Source organism: Colias philodice, chromosome 29 (genome assembly GCF_061535455.1).
Source record: "Colias philodice isolate Cphi_HAF_F1 chromosome 29, ilColPhil1 Martin Lab GWU primary, whole genome shotgun sequence".
Lineage (NCBI taxonomy): Eukaryota > Metazoa > Arthropoda > Insecta > Lepidoptera > Pieridae > Colias > Colias philodice.
The window spans coordinates 5,772,202-5,796,194 of record NC_143114.1 but is presented as its reverse complement, the minus strand read 5'-3'; the positions used below and the strand labels follow the sequence as shown (position 1 = coordinate 5,796,194).

The 23,993-nt window shown below is 33.4% G+C and overlaps 2 protein-coding genes across 2 annotated transcripts in view; one reads left to right on the top strand and one right to left on the bottom strand.

Moving 5' to 3' along the window:
• LOC149476012 (1-phosphatidylinositol 4,5-bisphosphate phosphodiesterase epsilon-1-like) overlaps positions 1-1,293 on the top strand; it is a 60,185-nt gene extending 58,892 nt beyond the window's left edge. Inside the window, exon 38 of the mRNA XM_089713104.1 lies at positions 1,155-1,293. The gene's annotated coding sequence lies outside the window, so the exon portion shown is untranslated. The remainder of the gene's footprint in view (positions 1-1,154) is intronic.
• A 6,172-nt stretch (positions 1,294-7,465) lies between these two features.
• On the bottom strand, positions 7,466-22,682 carry Gbs-70E (Glycogen binding subunit 70E). The gene is made up of 2 exons (XM_089713076.1): positions 22,664-22,682; positions 7,466-11,231 (listed from the first exon to the last, which is right to left on the bottom strand). Exon 2 carries the CDS (start codon positions 10,943-10,945, stop codon positions 10,097-10,099), a length of 849 nt encoding a protein of 282 aa, XP_089569202.1. The 5' UTR covers positions 10,946-11,231; positions 22,664-22,682; the 3' UTR covers positions 7,466-10,096.
• Positions 22,683-23,993: the final 1,311 nt, after the last annotated feature.

The window sequence follows — 23,993 nt, the reverse complement described above, 5'->3', positions numbered from 1 at the left end:
AGCCCGCCGCGACTAGCAGCGGGCCCGCTGTCAAACGCAGCGTCATTTCAGCGTTGCCTCTGGTCTTCTCGTAGTTCTCTTCAAGGAAACGTGGTGATACCGTTACGAGTCGCCGCGGAAACGCTGCGATTCCGTTACGACTCGCGACGATACGCGGCGGAATTATCGCTCGTTCGTGGAGATTATCCGACGATATAAGGGCGGACTCGTCGCGATTCTCTCGCTCGTGGAGTCAGCGCCAGGGCTCCCACACATAAACACGATACGACGTCGCGTCGTACAACGATGCGGCGTCGTTTCACGCGCGAGTGGTCTTGCTGCGTGAGGGATGCTGTTCAGGACGATTCGTCCTCTGCAGCAGGTTGCTGGCGCCGCCCGCTAATACGGGCGGGTTACTGGGAGGACGAATCGCCCTGTATCGTTTCACGATAAGGGCTCCCACACATAAACACGATACGACGCCGCATCGTTGTACGACGCGACGTCGTATCGTGTTTATGTGTGGGAGCCCTTATAATTCGATAGAGCCGGCTGCGCGCACGAAAAAACATGACTCATGCGGCGTTACCTCGCTCTGAGGCGTTCCATGTAAGCCTTGAAGTGCGAGCGAGAGCGCAGAACGAGCGACGAAGAAGCACAATCGGACGTTGTCACGTTCAACTATCGTCAGTAAACCGACTTTACAGACAACCAATTTTTTTATAATAAATAAAGTTTATTTGACTCAAAACATAAACACAAGGAATAAACAGATCTAATTTGCAGGTACATATTTTTTTTACATACATTGCAGGAAAAATATAAAAAAAAAAAAATTTTTTTTACTGTTATAATCGGACAATGGAATAAATTTATTAAAAATAATATTGATATTAAAGATATTATATTGCATGAAAAGTATAAAGAATAAATGAAATACAGTAGTAGAAGTGAAACTTCTTTGGCAAGATACAAAAATACCAGTATCGTCGCCTTACTCCATTACGTGAAGATATTGCCATGACGCGACCTTGAAATTTTACTCTCAACGCGCCTAAAGAAGTTACACTTAAAAATTATTTAATAATAAATATCGCCAAAAAATTGAAGAAAAACAAAAGTTCACAATATTTATTTTTTTTAATAAATAAATAAATATAATATTTCCTTTACAGGTCTTCCGCCGACTCGGCACGAGTCTGGCGAACCATCGTGCATCTCTTTCCTCCGAGTTGGGTTCACTATGGGATTTCTTCAGGATAGACAAGGACAGACGACGTTCCACACAAACTTACGAGACAATCGAATCGAAATCACCGGTAAAACTAGCAAGAGATTTACTCCAAGTGCTTCAAGAAACGGTGTTCTCAAAGAAATTCGAAGAAAAAAGATGTCCGCTTGTCAAAGAAGAATCAGATTTAAGTTCGGATGACGAAGAAGGCACTGATAGAATAGCGAATTTAATAGATTTCTTCTTTACGATTGTGAAAAGTCAAAAAGAAGACAGGAAAGGCAGCAGTTGTTTCAAAACTGAAGCGAGTAAAGAAGAAATATACGTACCGGCCAAAGTGAATACAGAATTGGAACAAAAAATGGAAACGCTCATAGAATTTCTAGCTACAAGTGGTGTTGAAGAAACAAATGAAAAGAAAATCACGTTAATGGAGTTCCTTTTTGGAACAGATGAAAAATGGGAGAAGCCGATGATAGAAATCAATATGAAAGGCATGAGTCTATCAGAATCTGACATTAATGTCAAAAACTTAAAGTACATAGACGAAACGCCAGAAGAAAACGAAACGTTAGTCGAAATGCTCTTCAAATTCATGGATAGTTACAATAGAGAAAAAGATAAATCGCTTACACCATCGCTTTCGGAAAAATCAAAATCCGACATGACGATCAGCAAATTCGAAACTTACAGTGATATGAGTAAAACTAAATCGGATTCCACGCTACAGACTCAAGACACAGTCATAGACAAAGGCGAAGACCGTTCTAGTAAATCGAGTCGACGTATTTCTGAAACCGTAGTCGACTTGAGTCATATAAAAACAGATTTGGAAGACATTTTCGAAGAAGCCATACTACGTGTTTGTGAATTGAAAATGGTGGACGATACAATGAGTGACCAAGAGGATTTGGACAATTTTAACTCTTATACCAAACCAATACAGTATAGTTTACCTTACAGTGTCGAATTATCAGACATTTTGGAAGAGGATGAAGAATATTCACGACTTGAAAGACAACAGTCTCAAGATAGATTGACACAAGCAAAAGAATTAGCGGAAGAACTACTTAAATATATAGAAGAAAAAGTAGCAAAACATCTAGAAGACAGTTCTGGACCCTCAACAGAAGATTTTAGTCGAGAATTCGACTTGAGTCCAAGTATGAAGTCGCAGAGTTTAGTCGATTTGAGAAATATACCCGATTTACCCCCGAGTTTGATATTAAAACCTAAAGTACTAAGAGTGGATAAGTCTACTTCAACAACAGACGACTCTATATCCGATAAAATGTCTCTAACAGATAAATCAGAGAGAAATGAAAGGGCTTTGGATAAATTGGAATCTTTACACAGATTTTTCTCAAGGTCCAGATTGGAAATTATTGACGAAAGCTTAGAAGAGAATGAAGGAAGGAAAAATGAAAAAAGAAAGAATCAAACGTCTCTTGATGATGTCGAAGATATTTTGGATGATAATGAACAGGATTTTAAGAAAATATTAAGTGAAGATTGAGTGTCAAATTTAAACCGAGTTTAAAGCCGTTAAGTTACAAATTTATAAGACAATTCTTAAAAAAATATTTTATAGCTTTTTTTTCTACCAAGCATTGTAAATTCGATATCGATGGAAAAGATTTGATAATTAAAATTTTATATAATTATATTTGAATTGAAATAAATGTATATAAAATATTTTTAGGTAATAATCCTCTATAGGACTTTTAATTTTTAGTCGTTCCCTTGAAAATAAAAACATTTATTGTAAACTTTTAAATGTATTAAAATGCGACTTATTTTTCTTTACCATCAAATATACCAAATTCGATAAAATTTGTAAAATAAAAACAAAATATATCCTACCAATTATATTAATATCTAACCTTAGTTATTCGACCCCATAGCACATTGGTTATAGCATAATATAATAAGGTCCTGGGTTCGATCCATAGTACCTATATTCAAATGGAGCAAGGGACATATCGTAGTAAATTCCATCAACCCTTAAGTACAGTTTAATATTATACATAATAATATTTTAAATGCATCTGCCCCTTAAAGGACAAGTCATACGGCAAAATATGCTAAAAAAATATAAATAAATCACATATCGTAGCAAATGCAACAACCCTTTGCTACTCATACAAAAAAAAAATAAAAAAAACTTCAGGCGATCCATACAAAAAATCAGTTCGATTCCAACTTTCATACGGAACGGTCGTCTGAAGCGCTGCTCGTATGAACGGGCCTTTATAGTGAGATTTTAATATTTAGATATTAGTATAGAGAAATATAAAGGTACGTTTTCATTTGGACACTCGTACGATGGACACGCGCCCTAATCAAACGGCATATTTATCAAAAGTTGAATTTATAATTATCGTAAATTTTATACTAATTAAATTATTATAGTTTGTTTCACTTATTTTCTAATAAGAAATATGTGCAATTGTAAAATTGAGCATTTTTTTATTAGGAAATAAGTTAAAACATTAAATGGTTAATTATAAATGTATAATTTATTGATGTTAAAAATTAAGTTCCTTTGTAAATTATTTATCACATAATATGTAATGGACCAATGCTAAGATTATTTCAAAAGGCGGTAATTTTTCCAATTTTTTTTTTCTATTAATTTAAAAAGTTTCTATATCCCCAAATAATGAAATTAATGGCTTAGATTAAACAATAATGTTTTGTCTCTTTCATTCTACAGCGAGAATAGTGTTAAACAGGGATAGAATTTTATTTTATTATTTGTATAAAATTCGCCGTGTGTAGATTTTTAGTTAGATTAATATGTTATCTGTGTATAGCAGCTACAGCCCGTTTACATCGCTACGACACGACTTCGTTACGATATTTTTACCCATGCTACGTTAATAGCTTAACTTAACATACATTTTATATGATCTTTTTCTTTTCTTAACTTTTTTTATAAATATAGTTAAATCAATGTAATACGGGTTATGTTTTGTTTACAATATTATGTGTGTACTTATATTTTTTTAGTCATATAATATTATCTAGTTGTAGGTATTTGTTACAGTTATAACCCGTGTACGATATCGTTTCGTCGTGATGTACACGGACTGAATTAGAACCGATGTTATTATCGACAATGTTTCATATTTCTATGTCATTTTATCTATTTTCTGATACTATGTTCGCAGTTCGAAATATATTTTATGAGAAAAATACAAATTTATTAAACCGTAGGTACAGTTGTTTTATTTCATTTACCTATGAGCCCAGAATACTTAATTACTTAGCCTGATTTGAAAAAATATTTCACCTTTAGATAGTCCATTTATTGAGATTTGAGGAAGGCTATACAGTAAGTACCTATACTTAGTCTATGGCTATACATATAATATTATCATCATGCTTTCATACATATATCATCACTAGCTTTCCGCCCGCGGCTTCGCCCGCTTTTTCAAAGAAAAACCCGTTCCCGTAGGATTTCCGGGATAAAACCTATCCTATGTCCTTTCTCGGGTATCAAAATATCTCTAAGTATACCAAATTTCATGCAAATTGGTTCAGTAGTTAAGACGTGATTGAGTAACAGACAGACAGACAGAATTACTTTCGCATTTATAATATTAGTATGGATATTATATCATCAATAGAAGCGAAGCAATGCGGGTAAAACCGAGGGGCACAGCTAGTCTATAATAAAAGTCTAGCAAAACATTTATTGTAACTCGTAGATATTATTGCATTCTTCAACACTTATTGCAATTTAAATACCATTCAAAAGGTATCCAGATAAAGTGAAAACAGAACTATAATTAGTTTCTTCGATAACCGATAACACACATAACCTTTGAACGAGACCTGACGAGGTCGGGCGGCATTTGCATTCGTTTTTAAATCGCAATGAGTCATAGATTACCTATAGATTTTGGCGGGAATAGACATGTCAATTTTGTTTTTTTTTTTTTATTGTAAGGGAATATAAAATAATGTTTTCTTTTTTATTTATACAATTAAATACATATCAGATAGTACTCAAGTATTATTTATAAGTATGGAGAAAAACTATCAAATCGGTTCATTTATTTCTGAAACTATATTCTTATTCTTAGAAGCGATTTATTTAATTATCTTAATCACAAACAAAAAGATACCTTGACGAATCTAGACTATCTAGTTAATTAATAATTCGATATTTCCTGTACATCTATTTTCATTATAATACATTGATTTTTTACCAATAAAAGAAAACATCAGAAGCTATAAAGAGCACTTAAGTACTTATTTTAGAAAAATTAACAAGTTAGCACTCGAAAAAAAATGAAACGAACGATGTCGCGGGCAATAACTAGTTATCTGCAGTTGCATATAAGCGGACATACGAACAAATATGATAAGTTAAGAGATAGTGCCAAAACATCCGTTACAATTAAATTTACTATTTGCTTTCATATCTTATTTCTATAAATACTTACTCTTACTTACCCTATTTTATAAACGCTGCCTTGCTGACTCGATGACTCGATTTAGTAAAAACCTTCACTACATATACCATGATAGTACCTACATAACATAGTACATATAAAACAAATTCGCTTCTGTATGTTTCTTTAAATCGACGGCACGGATTTTGATGATGTTTCTTTTAAAAAGTACCTAGTTCTTGGGGTTTTACAAGCAAACGGCCCAAAATTGTCACGGCCGCACGTGAGCTAAGGTTTAAGATTATGTTTTCACTAGCTTACCGCCCGCGGCTTCGCCCGCGTTTTCAAGGAAAAACCCGCATAGTTCCCGTTCCCGTGGGATTTCCGGGATAAAACTATCCTATGTGTTAATCCAAGTAACCCTCTATATATGTGCTAAATTTCAATGTAATCAGTTCAGTAGTTTTAAGTGAAAGAGTAACAAACATCCATACATCCATACTTACAAACTTTCGCCTTTTTATTAGTAGTAGGATAGACAAAATGCTCACATTAGAGAAGCGGTATATGCCGGCTGCGCGAAGCTTGAGAAGAAAACATGGATTTTCAGGAATAATTCAGCAAACAATTTTTGAACGTAATTTTGTTGTTTACTTAAGTATTTTTTACGTGATCAGTGTATGCAAAACTACAAGTCCCTTCGCGCTTAGTATACCAATAGTGGGACACCCTGTATAGTTTGTTAAGTTTTAAATAAAACAGGCAAAGCCGCGGATGGAAAGCTAGTAAAAAATATAAGATATATATATTTGAAAAACGGTACTTTAATGCTCTTACGTAGTAGGTACTATTAGGTATATTATATTCTGTGGTTTTGTTGATAATTTTGGTACAAATAAATAACTATATATTTTATTATGAGTAGGTACGTATGTATATTTTTCAGTTGTGTCACTTCAAATATTATAAAATAATGTAAACGTATCTACAGGTTACGTCAATCTCATACATTCGTAGTCTATTCTATTGAACGCTACGCTAACAGAAAGCCACTTGACTAGGGGGGCTGTAGGTATAATATTATGTGATTGTATGTTACGCTATACAGCTAAACTACAGCATCGTTTTAAATAAAATTTGGAATGTCAATAGTCATAAATGAATTAAGTAGTAGATACTATGTATGTACTTACTTTTCTAAAACCAACCCTTCAACGTTCCATGATGTATGAAAACATTTTCCCGCGGTTTTATCCCTGGGCACAGGTACATAAGTAATAATTAAATATTATAATATTATGTGTTTCAAATAGTTTCTGTGATCTGTGGTTTCAATAATAACCTGTCTTTAAAGTCAACTTTGAAATAGTTGAATCGACCTTCTGATTAACTTAAACGGTTCTCAAAACCTTACTCAAGCCCTTTGCCTTGATGTGTTATTTCCGCTTGTTGAACAAAATACTTAGTAATAAAACATTTTTGCATATAAAAACTAATTGAATAAAGAGGAAAGTTTTGTTTGTTTGTTACGATGAAACTCAAAAACTAATAGACCTATTTTGAAGATTGTTTATTGACAGAAAGCTACGTCTTTTGCGAGTAACTTATGATAAGTACCTACGTTCTTATTATCCCGGGTCAAGTGAAGACAACTTTTATTTCTGGCCAGATTCTTATAAGAAAAAATACTTAATTTTAAATAATAAATTTTTGAACCTGGGTTTGGAAATAACTTTTTTTAATAATTTTTCTCAATGATATTTTTTCATTATGTTAAATTTTTTATGTAATGTTATTTTACTTATTTTCTACTGTGCGTTTAAAAATAAAACAACATATTTAATATAAAAAATCGTTTAATCAACCACAGAATCGAAACTGGAACGGTCATATATCATATAATTCATATAAAATTTATAAAAATTAATGATCATTTTACATTTACACACACAACACTTATTCCAATAAATTACAATAGAAACACATTATTCAATTTTATCAAAGAAGAAATATATAAATGGCAATTTGTATATTTTTATTTACTTATGGCAATAGTTTTAATAATAGTTCTTAATTAGCATTTCATTCATGAAAAAATTTCAAAATATATTATAAAGATTTAACAAATCAGTTTTGCGAAACAAAATCGATATGTAAATATGCATTATTATTTTAAATCATAATTTATTAATATTATGACGAAAAAGTTGCCATTAGAAAAAAATACCTACTTACATACATTAAATATCGTAAAACGGACAAAATATTTCAGATATTTTTACCACCTAAGTAGATAATGTAACGGTAACTTTTTCCGACAATGTTTTTTTTAATTACATTCATCTATCAAATACCCTCGACTAAAACAATTTAATTAAAAAAATTTAAAAACATTAAAATCATCCATTCTAGCTTATAATTAATATATACAAATATTCTCCGAAAATATATTAAAATTATTATATCAGATCTTATTTACAATAAAAACTATAAATAGAACCGCTTTGCTTTACAGCTATTCAGTCTTTATATTTTCACATACCGTTCATAAAAACTTAACATAAAACTATAAAAATATATCCATAAATTATCAGAATTCAATCGACTTACAAAATCAGTCTTATAGCACTTATTTACATCTTAAAATAAACACATTTTCAATCACAAATTAACTTCACACCTATTTTGCTGTCCGCTAAATTCACATAACCTAATAATAAACGATTCATAAATTATTAAAATAGACCCTTGTCCGCCATGTTAAAGGTTAAAAATACGTCGTTACTAAGGTAAATGTCAAATCACGAAACTTGTAATAATATTACATCAGTATCAGACTCGTAACTTTCACATTTACAAAGAGTCAATAATTTATTCCCGCCTAATTGCTATCAGTTATCACCAAGCAAAGGTTCAGAGCCATACAGCCAAGATAACAAAAAAAAACTAATAGGTACATTGATTTTTTAATTAACTACCATAAATTAATTAATGTTATTCCAATTCTAGCGAGATGATTGTGTGTTTATTAAATTGAATTAATCATTTTAAAATATAATTTTCAAATAACGATTATATTATACTATACATATAATAAACGTTAACTGAATATTACACATTAAAAAAATATTTATAATTTTTTTTTTCATAATGTTATCATTGCAAGACAATAATATTATTATTTTTATCAAAATCGACGAATCTGCATTCCTCACTAGGTTTTTTATTAATTTTAAGCATCTGTGGACGGTTCCCATGTCGTTTATTTATTCAGGACAAGTTAGGGACCGATTCAAATTCCCCTGATGTTAGTTTTATCACGAAAAGTTCTTGGAAACTTAATTTTACAATTTTATCTTATTTTACAATTAAAAGAACTTAAAACGAAGTTAATAGTTAGTTAGTTGTTGTTTTTAACGAAATCTAAACTATATAAAGAAGTACCTATTCCATCAACTTAACAACTGGCAAGTGGCAGAATTTTATGATACATTGCATGAATTATAAAAAAAAACAAATGATCATATCTGTTTCATTAACTCAATAAGATATTTGGCTCCGAGAGTAAATGTTGTATTCATATAATCGATTCTCGTTGGCACGGCAACAGAACTGGCATTATGTATATGAGGACATCCAGTTGCAACCAGTTTTTAAAGACATAAAAATAACAATTTATTTCAATGTCCAAAATGCAAAGTTCGTTTTGTGATTATCAAATGTATTAAAACTTTTATATTAGTATATAAATAAGTAGATAATTGTTGATTCCTAATGCTAATCAATGTAATCATTTCAATTAAACGATTGACAAAACAATCAATTAGGTGCCTATTTGGCGTCCGTCATTGTTTTGAACGTTCGTATTTTGATCGAACTATATTGTATTTTGAATTTTCCATTTTAAGTGAGATTATAGCAGTTATTATCTTTTCAGGATAATAAATGTTCAATAAAGTTTATTAAAAATATTTTTTTATTGTATCTAATACGTTTTTTCAAATGATCGATAAATATAAATTCCGTACTGATAAAAGTTGCTAGCAACAAACAACTTTCTTTGTTTATCAGAGATAAGATAAATAATAGTAATTAACGTTTTTACAACCATTTGTTGAACTATACTGATCAAACTAAATTAAGTGATAAGACATTATCAACGGAAGTATTAGGACGACCTTTCAAAATCTCAACATGGCGCCAGGGTCTTTTAATTAATGTACCTACCTTAAATTCTATAAATAATAATAATTTCCTTCCAATCATGCATTTAAATCATGTTTAATTTTCACATAATAACGTCTTTTATGACATGATCCTGTAAATCGACAATTCCATTGCATTTGCTACTTAAGAAATCTCCTCAAAAGGTGAGATCCTGGTCATTCATTACTCTATGCCGCCTACTTACCACACTCCTAGCACGCTATGAGCACAGACTGCTTCCAAAAACAGAACACATTATAGTCACTACCACGTTTCACCAGTATGGAATATGTCCTGCATCGGACCTGCTCCAGGAATTCCCGTATTTTATCCTTGCGCACGATATAGCCGGCGTCTTCCTCACTGACGACTTTTCTATCGTGTAGTTCTCTCCATTCTTATTATCCCAATACTCTTTGCCCCCACACCGAAAACTGACACAGAAGTCTAATCTCTTAGAATGTATTGGCAGCTGTAATCTGAAGCCAAACGTGTCATATATTGAGACACCGTTCTTATTCAATGGTCCGGTTTCCACAAACGCACAGAACGTGTCCTCTTGCGTCCTCCATCCATCGGATGTGGCTCTCACGATGACCTCCTTTTCGAAGTCTATATTCTTCACTTTGACGGTACCATCCACGGCACCTTCGTTCTGCTTCACAATAACATTTTCTAACGCCACACAGTTCTCTGTTATCCTCCTTCTGAATTCCAAATAATCTGATGCGGGTTGGGAAAATCTTATATCCCAAGTGTCTTCCACTCGTTCTGTAGGTTTTCTCTCTGTGGGAGGGCTTGCTAAAACCTTAAGTGCCCAATATGGAGGGACGTGCGAAGGTTCCGTCATAAACTTCACTTGTTCAAGAGCCAACCCTCTATCATCCGCAAACACAACATGTTTCTTTTTCTTCTCTGTTGACAACCGTATGCAGCTCCGAGGCGCCGTTTTCAACGTCAGCTGTACAGGCTTGAGCGCTGTCAACGTGGGTGCAGAAAATCCTCTAGTAGTTAATTTTGTTGGTCTCCTAACGGGCACCGAATAATCTGTTAGGAAACCGGCTGGCGGACTGTGGCCGTAGAACATTTGCTCGGACGCCAACATGTCTATAGCGGCGCACATTCTGCAACACACGATACGTGTTTACTCGCGCGCTGTCTGCGGCGAACTCAGGCGAACTAAACGGTTTTAAACGCTTCGAGGGTTTATATAGATGCGCCGGCGCATGCCACGAGGTTGATGCGGGCAGGAGTAGAGTGACATTGATGTTGGGATGGTTCCGGATATAGTGTTTGATTTGGGGAATGAGGTCAAGGGTTTTGTTTACGTTTTCTGTACGAAAATATTATTGGAGGAGAAAACTTTTATTATTATATCCTTGGGGCTAAATTCGTTTCAGGATCGCTTCCTATAAAATAAAAAATGCTTTTTAGGTCAAAGAATTTACGAAAATATAATAAAAATGTAAAATATACACTCAAAAGAAGTATGAAATAATTATTATTTGTTTTTTTTATCATAATTAAAAATTTCCATTAAAGTGTATTAAGAGAATTTAATTATGACAAATAGTAACATGTATATTCTTCTTAACTAAAAATACTCGCTAAAGTTACACATATTGATTATCTATATCTTATATATAAAAATCTTATATATAAAAATGAATCGCAAAATGTGTTGGTAAACGCATAACTCAAGAACGGCTGAACCGATTTCGATAATTCTTTTTTTATTATATTCCTTGAAGTACGAGGATGGTTTTTATGTAGAGAAAACGTAAATATGTACCACGGGCGAAGCCGGGACGGACCGCTAGTTTATTATAAAACAACGCGCTTAAATATACACTGAAAAGTCTAAAAATAACTAATAAATATAAAATATAGTAATTAATAGACTCTATAATTAATCTGTTTGTGACCAATTAACTATTATTGATAAATAAGTAATAACTCATCAATGTGTTTACATCTTAATGCTGATTTAACAAAATATATAATTACTTTGTTTACTATTAACCTGGTTGTTAATAGCTTTTACCATTTGTATCTCATTTCTTATATCTATAATTAATTCGTTAAAAATTGTTTATAAGATGATGTATTTTTGAAGTGAAACTTCTTTAGGCGCATTGAGAGTAAAATTTCAAGGTCACGTCATGGCAATACCATCACGTCGTGGAGTAAGGCGCCGATTTTGGTACCTTTGAATCTGCCAAAGAAGTTTCACTTCTGTCACGTGTGTTCGGCACACACGGTCTTTATTTAGCTAGAAAACGTATTCAGTATTATTCCATACTATATTATAGTACCTACTAGAGATTTAACAAACATGTTTTTATAAAAACACATATTGTATTTTAGAAAAACAGCTTCTTATTTATTCAAGTGAAATAAAAAGTTGAATGACCATTGACCGTATAACTTGATATGGTGAAATGAATATTATTGATTACTTTTAATACTATAATATGAAAAATATGTATATATTATTATAGAATAATTTTGAGTAGTAAAAATATTAACTTAAATTTAAATTTAACGACGTGTATTAAATTCTATTTTTGACCATTTTTTCAAACGAATTATATTCGAAAAGTAAAATTAAGCGTACAGGCAATATTCTCTCATATACATAGAATAAAAATATAAAGTCACTTTCTCCCTCCATCAGCATCCCTATCTATGCTTAAATCTTTAAAGCTACGCAATGGATTCTGATGCGGTTTTTTTAATAGATAGAGTGATTCAAGAGGAAGAGATACGCAATATTGAAATGGTAGACAACTTAGTCTCATGAAATTTGCCATTCATGTTCCGATTCACTAATTTATTCTTATCTAAATATTTGATAACTGAGATAAAAGCTATATGTTTACATCGTGATCGCTAGATAATTATCATTTATGTATAATATTGTCATTAATAGATTTTTGAACTAAAAATATTAATTATTATCATTCAACAAGGTATGTACTCAAAATATATAAAATGTAGGATTTGGGATACTTTTCAGTTAATCAATGTGATTAGAATGTCAATATTCTTTTATCAAACACCATAGATAATAATAAATAAATCGAAAGCAGATATTTTATTTGCCCTGCAGTTTTACCCACACTGTGACCCGCACATAAAACCGACAATTTCCTAGACAAATACATACTTTAAATGAAACAGCTGAACGGATGGACGGAAACAAATTAGGTGTTAGGTTATTTTCGTAACGGAATATCTGGATTCGGTCTCCACGCTCACGGCCTGCGATAGAAGCTGTTGAAAATGTTATTGGTTGGGCAGTTATACCTGTCTTTAGATTAAGTTTTATTGTACTTTTAACCACTGTTCTACTGTTTATTGATATAATAAAAAATGTGTGCGTGTACTAGTGTACACACGTAAGAAGTGAAACTTCTTTATGACCTTATTTTTCAAAAAATAATTTACTATATGCAACTTTACAGGAATACGCGTGGTAGGGATAAGAAAAAAATGGCGCGTAACGGAAAAATGTCACGCGTAACGAAAAAATGTTACACTCAATTTTTTTCCAACCCCGATAAAGAAGTTTCACTTCAAAAAATAAAATAAAAATAGTTTTAAATCTGGGAAAGTTCCACTATCCTCGCTATCACAGTCACCCTACTGTCACGCCGCGGCCATCGAGCGTCGGCACAATCTTGCGTGATACAATATAAACGCGTTTTAAATTCTATTTGTGTTAAATTCGACTTTATTTATAGCTTTTTTTTAAGTGGAAAGATTTGGGAATTTTGTTACCTGTTAAGGAATAAGTTTTAGTCTTTATTTTGTAAAGGAACGTATAGGTCAGAAGACCTAGACCACTTCCTAGACCGGTAGAAACCGACGATTATTTTATTTTAAGTTAAAATAATTTTTCAAAATACTTAAATATTTTTTTGTAAGTACCTAGAAAATAAAAAATAGGGTTTATCACACATACTGTACACACGCTTCTTTTTTTTATAAATTCGTATTTATGTGAATTTATGTACTTAACGCAATGAACGTACCCAGTAATTTGTATACTAGTAATAATTTGATTTTTTGACGAGCTTCTGACTGGACGATCCGATTTTGATGATTCTTTTCTAATTTGAAAGCCAAACCTTTGACTAACCGGAAGGGTCCGATTTAATTTTTGTCTTCTTCTAAGGTGGATTAGTTTTTTGTTAAATTAATATTTTTTTTGCACGATAGATTTTCTGTAAATAATGCTGCAGAATTTCAAATGCTGGGTTTTTTTGTTCCTTAATAATTTCTTATAATAAAGTAAGCATTTCAAATTTAAATACTATACAACTAAATATTAAAATAACCCTCCATTTTTACAGTAGGAAAAATACATTATTTTGCACAGGTAAGTAGGTACTGCAAAAAAATTCCTTAAATAAATATTTTAGATCATTTTTATAAGAGAGTCATTGATTTTAACACTTTAAAACTTGTTTTTACGAAGTAAAATTATTGTCCCTATACCATGAACAAATAAGATATTTATTGGGTCCATGCCCTATACTTTTTTTTTATTCTGTCACCTACCTGCACTAATCAACGAAAAAACAAAGTTATTTACCCACTATTATTATTTTATAAACATCTATTAAAACCTTTTATCACAGGCGCCGTGCGTGTCACGCAATGTGTTATCGATGCCTGTCTAGTCTGGCTGCACGTGGGAAATACATGGCTGATATAGTGTAGGGTCAGATGTTTTTTAGTACATGGATATAATATCTATACAGGGTGTCCCACTATTGGTATACTAAGCGCGAAGGGACTTATAGTTTTGAATAAATTGATCACGTAAAAATACTTAAAAAACAAAATTATTTCAAAAATTTTTTTGCTAAATTTTTCCTGAAGATCCATGTATTTTCTCTAGCTTTGCGTAGCCGGTATATACCGCTTCTCTAATGTGAGCATTTTGTCTACGAAAACATAATCTTAAAATGTCTTAGACGATAGCTCACGTGCTGGTGGCAAAGTTGGGCGGGTTGCTTCATAGTTCATGCTTGATAAGGGTGTATAGTGTACCTACACATAGAGTTTTAAGAATTCATCTATTTGAAAAAAAATGCGTCTGGAATTTTATAAGTATTTTTTACGTACTCAGCGTATGCAAAACTATAGCCTCCTTTGAGCTTAGTATACCAACAGTGGGACCCTGTATACCTAACTATATATACTACGGACTACCACAATACTATCATCACGCTAAGACCAACAGGAGCGGATTCACGCGGGTGAAACCGCGGGGCGCATGCCGCAGCTTCTATACATAATATATTATTATGTATTATGTTATAATTAAATGAATCTCTATTTCCCTTAGTCACGACTATATACATTGAACTCTTTGGTCACGGCTCATGGTTAATGCTCTTTAGACATAAATACAATAAAATAAATATTTATGTAATAAGTCGCGGAAACACCTATCAGATAAAAAAACAGCGCGTGAAAGACACGCGTGAAAAATGTGTGATATTTTTAGACCATATCCGTGAACGAAAAATCACGGTATTTTTTTTACACGGGTCACCTAATAATATGATGCAATTATGATATTTTTAACGTTATATTATTGTAAAGCATAAAGCATAGGTACTTATAAAATACTTAAATATACTACCTATAAAAACTAGCTTACCGCCCGCGGCTTCGCCCGCTTTGTCTAAAATCTAATAAATTATATGCTAAAACCTTGCTAAAACCTTCCTCTTCAATCACTCGTTCTATTAAAAAAAACCGCATCAAAATCCGTTGCGTAATTTTAAAAATGTAAGCATACATAGGGACATAAGAGAAAGCGACTTTGTTTTATACTATTACTAGCGACCCGCCCCGGCTTCGCACGGGTGCAATGCTGATACTATGGCTGATACTAAATAGTAAATTTACACTAAAGAAAAACTGTGAACACGCTCTTGCCGCACCGGCGCCGCAAACGCTACGTCCCGAAATTTTTAAATCTGTAATATCTTCGAAAATATTCACTACAAGTCAATAACTGCGTTAAAAACAACCGACTTCAAACTTGCACTTGCAACATTTACAAATACAGACAAAAATGCTCATAAAATAAAAACTACTGGGCCTATCCGAATAAAATTTTTATGGGACCAATTCGACACCATCCGCATCGAACAAAAAAAGAATCACGTAAATCGGTTCATAAACCACGGAGTAATCGGTGTACGTATACATAAAAAAAAAACATACCGGCCGAATTGATAACCTCCTCCTTTTTTTTGAAGTCGGTTAAAAATCATACGGTGTGAAGGGCCATATAGATCTATATTAAATGAACAATGTATTCAAGGTATTTAATTGGTTAAGGATTAATGCTGTATTGGTTAAAATCGCTTCGAAAATTAGCCATTATTTGTCGTAAAAAGTAAATGACCAAAAAAGTTATTGAGGGTTATCCATGAGATAGAAATATACCATCACGGACTTTTCTGTAGACCTTTTTAATGTGTACAATACTTAGTACATTATTTTGATAAAACTCGTAGGGTTCAGCCAGCGCAGCGTTTGCAATGTAAGCGGAAAAAATGTAAAAATTTACGACATCACATTAGAAACCTCAGAAATAACAGTAGGTACTTCTTCACTATTTAATGGATGTTATTATACATAAAACCTTCATAGAACCGGAAGACCTTCCTCTTGAATTACTCTATCTATTAAAAAAAACCGCATCAAAATCCGTTGCGTAGTTTTAAAGATTTAAGCGTACAAAGGGACATAGGGAAATAGGGACAGAGAAAGCGACTTTGTTTTATACTATGTAGTGATTATTATACATATAGGTGATGATGTCAACTAATACAACAAAAAATAATCATCGAAATCGATCCCGGTATTCACTCGTGATGGCCGTGACCAAGAGAAAATTCATCTCTACTATAATATTATAATTTGTAAAGCTGAAGCGTTTGTTTGTTTGTACGCGCTAATCTCAGGAACGACTGGTTCGATTTGGAAAATTCTTCCGGTGTTAGATAGCCCATTTATCGAGGAAGGCTATAGGCTATATATCATCACGCTAAGACCAATAGGGGCGGAGCAATGCGGGTGAAACCGCGGAGCGCAGCTAGTTTTTATATATACAGATGATATATAAGTATTATGTTTGTCACGTTTTGGTCACAAAATGTCATGCTATTACGATACTTTATCTATCGTGATATTTTTACATGTAATCTTCTTCTATATATATAAAAATCAAAGGTGACTGATATAGTGATCTATCAACGCACAGCCCAAACCACTAGTGGTCCGGGAGCCAGCAGCAGATTTTATGACCAAGTTCCTCTCAAGCGGTAATTAGTAAAATGCATCAAAGTATAGTATTATGAAGCCTCGTGAACGTCAGCTGGAGCTCGGTTGGGGGGAAGAGCGGTTGTAGCCTCCCGTATTAGCTGACGGTTTTTCCACCAAGATACAGCCAGCTGACATATACATTTATCCACAGTTACATATAAGCTATCATCAGGTAAATTTTTGTTTGAGAGGAAATAACGGAAAATAATTTTTTCTTTAAATTTAACTTTCATGTTCGAGACACCAGCTGACGTATAATACACCATGTTGTAACCAGCTGACTATTTTTTTTCGTTGAGATATTGGGTTAGCTACAATTTGACAAATTTTTAGCTGAGAGGAAATGAATGAATGAATGTATTTTTTTTCCTATGTGCGTGGGAGGCACCCCCCCAACCGAGCGCCAGCTGACGTTCACGAGGCTTTATAATACTATACTCTCATGCGTCTGACGAATTATCTCTTGAGAGGAAATAGTTAACCAAATTTGCACCTGGCTCCCTAACCATAGACGTATCGGGCTGAAATTTGGCATGCAGGTAGATGTTAGGATGTAGGTATAGGCATCCGCTAAGAAAGGATTTCCCGAAATTCCTGCGGAAACGTGTAAAAACGGGGATGCACGTACAAAGTCGTGGGCGGGAGCTAGTTATTAATAAATTGATCACAACAGGGTCAAGTCAATAATTTATTTTTTTAGTTTATTTATAAGCTACACATTTACTTATGTAATTTATTGTCTGATAATATTTTTTATCGCGATAAAAATAATCACGAAATCTTTCATTTTATATTCAGAAGCTAGCTTTTGCCGCTTTAGCGGCTTAGTATTATTATAAACTAGCTTGTGCTCGCGGCTTCGCCCGCGTGGTGTTTTGATAAAAGGTTCTATGATCTTTCTCAGGGTCTAAAGGTGAGAGGTTTAAGCGGGAAAGTGTAACAGACAGACAGATAGACAGAGTTACTTTCGCATTTATAATGTTAATAGTAGGGATTAGGTATAGTTTTATTTTATTTTATCCCCTTAGGGGTAGAATTGATCAAAACTCTTTCAACGTAGGCACGTTCTAACATCTACCTGCATGCCAATCCAATCAGCCCGATCCAATCAGTTCAATTCAATTCAATATTTTAATTTATGGCAGTACCACACCCCGGACACTCCATACAAAGTTATCGTTTTGACAGTTACACTGTAGAGACTGCAAATGTTAACGCTTTATGGTTGGCACATTTGTGACTAGCGTAAAGAAAGTCGCGTTTTTCTGATGAAATACATATCCGTAAACAGCACAATATCTAACCATTTTCTACAAAAAACGATAATCACAAAAAATAAAAAATGTTGTCAATCTTCGTTGCGTATCGTCCTTACGGAAAAATGCGGACCATCTATAGCGTGATCGTGCGGGGTGAGGTAAGTGTTTAATTTTGGCGGGAGGCGGAGAGTGTCCGTTCTGTAGCGTTTAGCTACTACATATTATGTATTCTGTGGTAGTACTGCGTTGCCACAATTTTACCAATGTCCTGTTCGATCCAATCCAAATCCAATCAGTGATTTGGGCTTTGCGTTGATAGATGTCAGTCAGTCAGTTTAAATAAAATAAAAGATAAAACCGTTCATTATCGTTCAAAGATATTTTAAACTGAATATTTTTTTTATCACTGTAATGTATCCTCAAAATTAAAATAAAAACTATAAAAAAATCATGGCAGCGGTGGGATTCGAAACCCACGCCTCCGAAGAGACTGCTACCCGCATTTGTTTATAAATATTTTTTGACTACCTCCTGTACTATAATTTCTTAAAGCAGAATTCCAGTGTGGAAGAATGACATAGATTGTCTAGCGTTATCTCTTTCGCACACGGGAAATAATCCTGCTTGCATAGTCTCTATAAGGTACCTATTACCCTGTCTTTGTTGTTCTTCAATTAGTAATGTTAATCTAAACCCGCGGGCAAGATTTCTACAGCTTATGTGTTATTCTGATTCGCTACATCACTGCTAAGTATTATAAAAAAGCGTTCAGTGGTTTTCCAGGGCAAGAAGAACGAACATACATCCTATTTACTATATTAATATTTTAGATGCGAAAGTTTGTGAGGATGGATGGATGGATGTTTAGTACTCTTTCAGGCAAATACTACTGAACCGATTAAAATGAAATTTTGTACGTAGGTAGTTTTGTTTATCCTGCCTAATAACATAGGAACGGGAACTATGCGGGGTTTTCTTTGAAAACGCGGGCGAATCCGCGGAAATCTAGTAACACATAATATTCATATCTTTAAACATAACAAACTACCTAACTACATGTTTATTCTTATATATAAAAATGAATCGCAAAATGTGTTGGTAAGCGCATAACTCGTGAACGGGTGGACCAATTTCGATAATTCTTTTTTTATTATATTCCTTGAAGTACGAGGATGGTTTTTATGTAGAGAAAACGTAAATATGTACCACGGGCGAAGCCGGGGCGGACCGCTAGTACATAATATTTGTATTATGTACTTATTAGTCCTGTTCGAAGGTGAAACCGCGCGGCAAAGCTAGTTGAATAACAATCAAAATAGCTATGTACGAAAATTATATTGTCATTTTTAATTTATCACATTGTTCACCCAATTAAAAGCCCTGGCAGTTCTCCATTCAAGAGCATTGTTGCAGCCAAATTGTCTTTATTTAAAATTATTGAGATTCTAATTTTAGACGCATTCAAATTTTTGAAGAGAAACTTCTTTGTCGGGGTTGGAAAAAAATTTAGTGTAACATTTTTTCGTTACGCGTGACATTTTTCTGTTACGCACCATCTTTTTCTTATCCTTACCACGCGTGATTCGACGTATTTCTGTAAAGTTGCATATAGAAAATTATTTTTTGAAAAATAAGGTCATAAAGAGGTTTCTCTTCTTACGTGTGTACACTAGTATAACACGCACACACTTTTTTGAAGTGAAACTTCTTTATCGGGGTTGGACAAAAATTTAGTGTAACATTTTTGCGTTACGCCGTACTCGTGACATTTTTGTGTTACGCCGTACGCGTGACATTTTTGCGTTACGCCATACTCGTGACATTTTTAAGGTCATAAAGAAGTTTCACTTCTTACGTGTGTACTCTAGTACACGCACACATTTTTTTATTAATGAGGAGCCCAACAGATCAGACGACGGCTTTTCTTTGAAAACGCGGGCGAAGCTGCGGGCGGAAAGCTAGTACCTATATCTATAGCATAATGCCACAGTATTATAATAAATATGGTAATACTGTGATAATGCCAAATTTTCCGTTGACCGATATAAAATATTGAAATTACTAACAGTATTCTCTTTTGTTGAACAATGTTTTTTTTTTTATGTAGGTTAAAAATAATGACGTACCATTCTATTTAATATATCTATGTACTTTGTAAATATGTACTACAATTTCTCTATAATCAGTCCGAAAAACAAAAACTGATTATTTACGAAAAACAGATCATAATATGAGGTAATAAATTCTATCGTAAAAATTCTATTGTCTGTCACTATAGGCTACTATTGATTATTTATTATCTGTAAGTATTTTCGATAATTTAGTCAACAGATAAGATAAAAATGTGAACGAACTCAAGTGAATGTTATCTTTTTAAACCCAATGTCAAGGACGCCATTGCGTTCTTATTTTAGGCGCGAAAACAATTTTATGTCTTTGTTTTTATTTGTAACTAACTTCGGTCTGTGGTTTCACTCACGGATAAAAATAGTATTTACTATGCAAATCTAAACTATCTATCACTGGCGTCTGAACTAAATTATTGCAAGTATAGGCTCTTCATGTTTATAAATATTATAATCACTAGCTGCTGTGCCCTGCGGTTTTACCCGCATTGCCCCGCTCCTATAATTATTGCATTCGCAGTTCCTGATTTTAACGCATTCAATTCAAACAAACTATTTTTGAAGTGAAAACTTCTTTAGCGGCGTTTGGTATAAAATCTTAAACTCGCGTCAGGACTCAGGACACGTGACCTGATCGAAAAAGCCTTGGAAAAAGCGTAAGACGGATGGATATCAACCGGCACTCCCGGAGTGCAACCCATCTTTTTTTATAATATTATCACTATGAGACAAATGCGTCCTAAATATCCTTATGGGCCCTCTTCACAATAGGCAGCGTTGGCCCAACAATTATTGATCGTCAATGTTTGCCGCCATTACGGCGATAACGAATTAACATCCACAATGACGGCCGATCGTAGACATTTAGGCCATCAACATCGTGATTGCCTCTACTCGCCCAACGCTGCCCATTGTGAAGATAGCCCATTACGTATGCAGTTATCAATACTGCCTTCAGAATTATCAGTAAATAGAGAAATGATATCCTCTGCTGTCACTTGTCAGTTTCTTATCTAAATTCTACAAATATGAATAATAAATATTGAATGAAATGTTAATTTTAAAAACGTTATTTAAATGAAATAAATTTGTAAATTTAATTCAAATAAAATGTGTTTTATTTATTGTCTTCAATTTTCCTTTTCTTACGAAAAAACAAAAATATATAACATTTGAAGACAGTTTCACTACATTTTACTTATAAAATCGTCATAAGTAGGTATTTAAACAAATTTCGGGCAACACAGTATACATTAATCTGACTTATCTAACAAAAAATATTTTTACTTACTTAACTAACTACTTAAAATATACATAATTAGGTATACTTAAAGTTTCTAAAATCATAACCCTCTCTTGCGCAGTGGAGTAAAAAAGTGCATTTCGCGGTTCATAAGCATACAAAAACCATTACATGATAATTGTATAAAAATTAAAACAACTAGTTATTGCGTGTTAACGTTACAATCCAATGAATTTTATTACTAACTAGCTTTCCGCCCGCGGCTTCGCCCGCGTTTTTAACGAAAAACCCACATAGTTCCCGTTCCCGTGGGATTTCCGGGATGAAACCTATCCTATGTGTTAATCCAAGTTACCCTCTATATGTGTGCTAAACATTGTAATCGCTTCAGTAGTATTTGCGTGAAAGAGTAACAAACTCACAAACTTTCGCATTTATAATATTAGTATGATTTAAAGTAATCTGTGCCCAAAAGTAAAACGGGATTAAAAACTTTGTTATCCGTAAGTCTGTCTATTATAATACATATATGTATCTTGCATCAACACGGCAGTTACAGTAACTGCTAGTAACTACTACATTTACCACGGGTCAAGAAGCATACTATAAAATATAGGTACTTACATATAATAGATATAAAATCGTGTATATTTATAAGATTCCACCCGTGCATCGTACAAAACAAAACTGTTTACGACTATGCCGGAACCGTATTCCTCTTGAACTGCGGTGATAGGTCGAAGATAATTTCCACCTAACTAAATTAATAGTCTTGCGTGCTAGATGCATGATATTTCACATTGACGATGTTTATTAAATTATTAATAACATAAATAAAAAACTAATCATAAACTCACAAAAATATGGTAAACTTTTCTCGGGATGTTTGCGTGATCGAATTAGAATTCAGAAATGAGGTTCGACAAAAAATATAAAGTCGCTTGCCACATGTGGCTATAGTCGGTGGCCCGTTTGCGCCAAACGTAACGTAGCCCGCCGGACTGTGGCTGCCACATACGTCCTGACAAGTCCACCTGTATAGATATACCTGCGCAGGTTGGCCGTAACGTGTGTGGGAATAGACCATGGCTGGTTATTGCGATCATAATATGAATTTGCCAGTCAGTCCAATTCACGGCGTAAACTGTCTGTAAATAAGAGGTTATACGGCCCCTTTGCAGGTAAATCGTAATGTAAGCCATACAAATTACGGTCTACCGTACTGGTATACCTGTGCAGGTTGACCGTAACATGTGTGGGAATAGACGGTAGACCTATGCAGTTTTTTGAGCCTATCTACGTTCGGTTGACCTGCGCTATCTGTACCTGTATGTATATCTGTAAATTGATTAATTGGAAAAAATTCAAATTGTTGGAAATCCTTATAATGGTTTATAATCTACTTAAACAATACAAAGGTAATTTGTTCACTTAATTTTAAATCTTATGCTGTTTAATTACAAATATTATGTAGTTATCTACTTTGAAAAACAAATCTAAATAAAATAAACCATACTAAAATGAAAGTCGTGGATTATTTTTTTCTGTTGTTTATAAATAGGTTGCAATGATGGTTGTTATAATGGTTGTTTATTGTTGCAATTGATCACGAAATGAAATATTTGAACGGTTTTTACTATAACAACTTTTTGTTCCGCAGACAATAAAATTTACATAGACTATATTATTTTTGTGTTGCCTGTTACATTACCACATTTCCTTTGCAATGCTGTTAGTGAATATCTAATATTACATACCTAGTGTTTTAGCTTTCCAATGTTATTTTTGAAAAGCGGATGTTTTATAGATGTAACTAAATCTTATATATAAAAATGAATCGCAAAATGTGTTGGTAAGCGCATAACTCGAGAACGGCTGAACCGATTTCGATAATTCTTTTTTTATTATATTCCTTGAAGTACGAGGATGGTTTTTATGTAGAGAAAACGTAAACATGTACCACGGGCGAAGCCGGGGTGGACCGCTAGTCTTATATATAAAAATGAATCGCAAAATGTGTTGGTAAGCGCATAACTCGAGAACGGCTGAACCGATTTCGATAATTCTTTTTTTATTATATTCCTTGAAGTACGAGGATGGTTTTTATGTAGAGAAAACGTAAATATGTACCACGGGCGAAGCCGGGGCGGACCGCTAGTCTTATATATAAAAATGAATCGCAAAATG